This window comes from Carex rostrata, chromosome 19, assembly GCF_964058835.1.
Source record: "Carex rostrata chromosome 19, lpCarRost1.2, whole genome shotgun sequence".
Taxonomy (NCBI): Eukaryota; Viridiplantae; Streptophyta; class Magnoliopsida; order Poales; family Cyperaceae; genus Carex; species Carex rostrata.
In genome coordinates, this window is record NC_135936.1 from 2,998,219 (window position 1) to 3,004,583 (window position 6,365).

Genomic DNA, 6,365 nt, shown 5'->3' on the forward strand with positions numbered 1-6,365 from the left:
TTTAATTTCTAAAGATAAAAAATTGCCATTCTAGACTACCTATTTTTTAATTTTTAGTTTTTCCAATTAAGTGACAACAAATTTCAAACAGGCGGTAGAGGGATTCCAGCTTATACTATTTCAGAGGAGGTACCCACCTCGAATAAAGCTACAGTCCCTCGTTACAATATAATACAGATCATCTGCGATGAATACTCTATTCAAGATTTATAGCGAGTGATAAATCCAAACTGGTAGGGGTCCACCTAAACAGGTATCAAACTATCAGCAACTCCCCACAGGGATTGTCCAAAGAAGCTTTACCACATAGTACCTTGATACATAATTCTCTTGTAGTTTTCTAGCCGTATGCACAGTAGTACTCTCGCGGCCCCGGTCCAAACAGAACAGAGACAAAACATTAGCGCGCAGACGAGAGAGAAAGAGAGAGATGAGAGAGATAGAGTCCGGTCTCTGCAAGAAGATTTGCACCTAACCTTACAGTCTCTCAGAAAATCAAATCAAATATTTCTGCTCACCACATCCCCTTCCCCTCCTCTCTCTCTCTCTCTCTCTCTCTCTCTCTCTCTCATAGCTCTGTCCTCTCCCCATCCTGCCACCTCTTCATGGTTTTCTCTTCCCCTTTCATTGACCCAACCAAACACTTCTCCCACTCTATAACCAACCTAACCCCTCCTTTCTGATCTTCTTTCTCACACCGCACCTTTTCAAGCAATTCAAAACCATGGAGAATCTCCAAACCCAAGCTCAACCCCATAACCAAACCCTAGATCAGAAACCAAACCAAACCCTAGAGACTGATCAACATCCACCTGTGGAGTGTCCCCGGTGCAACTCCATGAACACCAAGTTCTGCTACTACAACAACTACAACCTCTCTCAGCCGCGCCACTTCTGCAAGAACTGTCGCCGCTACTGGACCAAAGGCGGAGCGCTTCGTAACATCCCCGTCGGCGGCGGGACACGCAAGAACAGCAAGCGCGCCAGCTCAGCTCACTCCAAGCGCCCAACCAAGACCGTACACGTGTCATCTGCCCCACAGAGCGTGTCGTCTGTGGAGCCTGATCATCCCCTGTTACTTGATTGCGGTTTGGGGAGCTTCAGTTCTCTTTTGGCGTCTAATGGGCATTTTGGTAATTTTACTAATGGAGGTTTCCTGGGTGGACTCGGAACCGGAGAGGTGACCTCTTCTGTGGATAGTGGCGGGAATGAGGCGTTGTGGCCCGGAAGTTGGGCTGATTTGTCTATTTACACTCCTGGTCCCACATTCCAGTGAGAGAAGGAAAGGAAACAAGGGAAGGACAGAGTACAGAGAATTCGTTCTCTGTTTTTAGTTTGTCAGGTATAGTTAGATGATTAGCTGGTTTCAATGGATTCTGTATGGCTAATAAATTTCAGTAACTCTTTTTTGTGTTTTCTGAAGTTAAGATACCGAGGTGGGAATTTTGTTGTGGTGAATTCCTGATATGCTAATTTGAGGCATTTTAGATGACATTTTGTGTGTTTCTTGAGAAATCGTAATGCCACTTGTTCCGGTAATGTGTTCAAAATGTAGTGTACTTGCTTCATTAAATATTTGACTGAACTGGATGGATAGTTAGATAGTTTCTCTTCTCTGTTTCAAGTTATTACTCAGTATTATCTTGGTAATTAGTTAAGGAACATCTAAATCTGTGTAATATATTGGAAAAGTGTGTTTTGTTTCTCAGTATCACTATCATGATTCTCTTGATTGTAAGTAGTATTATTCTAAGATGAATTTTGATGATGGTAGGTCCATGTGTCTGTAACTCTGTATCGCTCGTTTTTTTTTTTCTTAAATTTATATTTTACTGGAGAGTAATAGTGTGGAATAAGCTCTTTATATTTGTGGAATTACTGTATTATCTTTGACAAAATTCGCTTGTGGTTCAGTGGTTGGTCTCATATTGGCCATTTGTCAGTTGAATGGGATCTTATGCTTACCCCATTTTAAGCTCTGTCGCCTCTCTTTGTCAAACTATTCGTTAATTCCGTACACTCTAAGCTCTGTCGTTCTTATCAAATGTTTATATATAAAATAAAATGCATTTGTCGTTGGTCTGAAAGTGATGTTATATGGATTGGTACATGAATGCAAAAGTTTAGTTGTAGGTGTATTAGGTTATTTGACATTAGGATTAGGATGCTGTGCGAGACGTAGTATAGGGTCAAATTCAAAATCTGTTAGTTGGGTGGATCACAATCTGATGTTATTCTTATGCATGAATAGTGTTGCAATCTCTGTTTTTTTAAATTCAGTTATTGAATTGTTTTGAGATGTATGTACAAAAAAGTTCTGAAAAAAATTGTTTTGAGATTCGTTTCCGAAAAAAGTTGAATGGTTGAATTAAAAAAAACAGAGATAGCACAGTTATTGTTCACGGAAAGAGAATAGCAGCGGATATGATTTCCAGCTGTCTTCATCTAACAAAGAAATAGTATGTCGTTTCCTCATCTCTCCTTTAAATGAAACAATAGCTGGCCCATGGAAGACGTGGTTGGAGTTTATGATTGATTAATTCATTAAATTCCTGATCTGTATGTATAACTTAAGCCCCTAAGCTTACATTATTGTTAGTTAATAAATCAAAGGTTGCTAATACATAATTTTCCTTCTTCTGTAGCAGGACAGAGCCAGGAATTCATGGAATACGGGTTATTATTATTATTTTTAAATAAAAATGGTGAGTAAGAGAGAGAATATAAAATAAGAAATGTTACATTTGAGCATTTGAGCTTTTGATTTTTTTTATTAAAAATATTCTAAAATGCTAGAAATCTCTCAAATTATACAATTTTTTCTTTAAAGAATAAGAGTCAATAATATAAAATTTTATAAAAAAAATATGGAGATCAATTTCTTGTATTTCTAACATTTTACTATAATTTTTTTAAGAAAAGTATATTTTAGTATTAGTTTTTAGAAAAAAATAGATCAGTTGATTCCATTCTTGTATGTTAGATCCGCTCCCATTCTGGTAACCATGTCAGTACCATGCTAATTCTTGTATGGTACCGTGTGTGAGATATTTAGAAAAAAAAAAAGCTCTAACGTTGTGAACATATGTTCTAATTTTTCCGGATAACTTTGGTCTGACTCCGTATGTTGTCAATCCCATCACGAAGCAACCAAGGTAATCCCATCACGAAGAGGTAAACGTTTCAGATTTTAACCTTTTGACTTCTAAACAAATGAAAACATATTACATTAAATTTGATAGATATGAATTAAAATTACTTGATCTAAAAGTTTTCGACCACCTAAAGTAGTGATTTTCTATCAATGATCTATCTGAAAATAATAAAAAAAAGATTTTAAAGGAATGTAAAATTCGTTGTCCAGTTCATTTTTATATGGAATCACACTTAATAGTTTGAATTGACTGTTTGAAATTTAAAAATAAAAGTATGAATTTATTGTACGCCCCAATCGGTAATATTCATATTAACATAGCCTCATTTGAATATGTATATAGATAATATGACTTGAATTTTCATTCGGACTGTCTGTCACCCAAGCACTATTGTTTAGATGTAACCTTTTAGTATGTTTGGTTGTGTCAAGAATAGCGACTGTTCTAGAATAGCGGCTATTCGGAATAGCAATGTGTATTTAAACAATATTTTTGTTATTTCGAATACTTAGAATAGCTTTTTTTTTATTCCTTGTAAATGTTGAAATAACTATTATTTGAAAATGTGAAGAGAGAAAAAAATAATTCTTTCTCGGACTTTCGTCAACACACTTCTGAAATGACAAAATTAACACTACTTTATGTTATCTTCACGTTGTGGCAATTCATTTAAGACCCTACTTGTCTATATTTTCTCTTAATTAGCATCTTTTAATACTATTATTTATCGGTTACAACTATTCACTATTTCAAATGTACAATCCAAACAATATTTTTACTAATCCGAATAGCAACATTTTCACACTAATCTAAAAATCACTATTTTTTCTCTATTCTTATTTACTATTCTCAAATTTTGCTATTCTAGCTTTCATCCAAACGTACCCGCGTGCATCCTTAGCCGTCTGATTTATTAGAGCAAAGAGTTTGATATGAATTTGTTGGATAGCATGAATATCAATTAAGGTTTAAAATAATGATTATCGCGTCATCGCGAAAAGTCTAAAAAAACGCTATAGCATAGAAAACAGCTAATAAAACTATAGTTTTTAAGGTCTAAAAAAACTATACAGCCCATCTATAGCTAGTTATTTAATAACTATGATTATAAATATATTAGAGCTTCTCTGATCCGTGCAGCAAATCCCTTTCAATGAAGCTTGAATTTGGTTTCGACCAAGTTCTACAAATTGGTAACTACGATCAAGCAACTGCATATTTGACGACATAAAACTATATACATTGATCATCAATAAGAAATGGACAGTTCAAACTAAATTAAAAAAAATCTTCTTGATGTTACTGTCTTACTGAACCATTTTAGTTTGATCGGACGGTCTAGAAAAACTACGACCCGATTATCATCGCTTTCTCTAGCAGTCAATGGGGACTCACTAGTCACTTCTAACAGGCCACCAACTTGAAATGCTTCATTCATTATTTCTTTCCAAAAAAATTTTTTTAAAGGGTTCATTTTCAAATTTCTCAGTCATTGGAGTAATATAACATACATTGAACCAGGGGTGGAGCCAGAAAATTGACTAATGGTGGTCAAATTTTTGAATAATTCTAAATAATATGAAATGCTATAATTTCTCAAATTATACATGGTATATAATAACTTTTTTTTCTTTTAAAAAGGAATGGGGTCAACAATATAAACTTTTCATATAAAATATGGAGGTCATTTTGAGGTTCCCATAACATTTTACAATAAAAAATATTAAAAAGGCATACATAACTACTAGTTTTTGAAAAAAAAAAGGGATCAATTGACCCCATTACATTCACATACATCCGCCTCTGCATTGAACCTGCCTTGGGAACGGAACCAAATCTATTGGGCACATCCGGCATATTTCTATTTATAATTTAATGTGCATAGTGACTAAAGAATTTCGTGCCAATACGGCATGACGTAACTACACATTTAAGTTCTGTGTTATGTTCTCTAAAATATGTCTAGTGACACTAAAAAAAGATTGATATAGAATGCATACATTTGTCTTTCTGGGATAATTTGTTTTCTTTAATTTTTTAAATAATGATCGATTTCTCTATATTGAATCTTTTGACTCTCTACCTGTCCAACTCCGACCGGCTGCTTGGCATGCAAGCAAGTAGTGCATTTTTAGCAGAGAAAAGGAGATTGCCTTGTTATCTTTGGTTACACAACAAAAAAGAGAATCATTCTCTTGTTGTGTATATTACTAAGAGGTTGAAAAATTAATAGAGAATCATTCTCCAATGTTTCAAAATTACTAGAAGGTTTTGAAAACCAGGCGGAGCGAATCACTCGGAAAGCTTGTACACCCAAAACATAGGAAAACTCGATAATCTTATAGTATCAGATGTCCCTAGGACCAAACTCAGCTGGTCACCAAACTTGAAAATGCTCCCAAAAGATTGTTGCTTTGGTGCGATTGCTGCTTGAACGATTTTCTGGATCCTAACGTCATTAGTGTAACATCAATTGAAAATAATTCTAGAGCACTGCCGCTTAAAAGACGTTATTTAATGATACTTCAATTTCTTCTTAAACCGTACTACTCCATTACACCCTTGTCGTGAAGGGGTAGCATGACAACGTCATTCTTACGAGAAATAGTTCCGAAGAGAATGGTTGAATATTTGCAACGTGCCATACACAACTCTCTTACTCTCTTGACTCTTGGTAATGGAAATGTTGAAACTCTAGATCAACAAATTATGTCTGTACCTTGCGTCGACAATGTCATTTTTATATACACGTTTCTTTCCTATTGTTTTTTTAAATATAAACACCGTCGGCCAGTCTCGTTTAGAAAGAAAAAGAAGTGCCTACAGCCGTACCACCCTGCGTACGAATGCAATGCTAACAGTTTGGGCGTTTTCTCAGGTTGGCCACCTCCGACGACCCAGCACAGGTCACGTAACATTTTTGATAATATATACTATCTATACAGTATTTGTATTTTCTTTGCTAGTGCTAATGAATGCAAAACGAACACTGTTTGATTCACCAATGCATGGAAAATTGGTGGTGGGATCACCTAATCTATGACACCTGTGCATAGCTTTTCATTTTTAAGAGTTTGAATTGAAACAGCTAGGATCTCAAGTACTCTAACAAAAGTGCAGCTTCAGATGGTAATTGCAAGAGTAATAGACGAATAACAATCTTCAAATTAACTACGCAGATGCAAGCTTAAAAGAGAAACGAACAACATA

General features: G+C 35.3%; 1 protein-coding gene across 1 annotated transcript; it reads left to right on the forward strand.

Moving 5' to 3' along the window:
- Positions 1-222: 222 nt before the first annotated feature.
- On the forward strand, positions 223-1,714 carry LOC144571545 (dof zinc finger protein DOF1.7-like). Its single transcript, XM_078320873.1, has one exon. It carries the CDS (start codon positions 725-727, stop codon positions 1,274-1,276), a length of 552 nt encoding a protein of 183 aa, XP_078176999.1. The 5' UTR covers positions 223-724; the 3' UTR covers positions 1,277-1,714.
- The last annotated feature ends 4,651 nt before the right edge of the window (positions 1,715-6,365 follow it).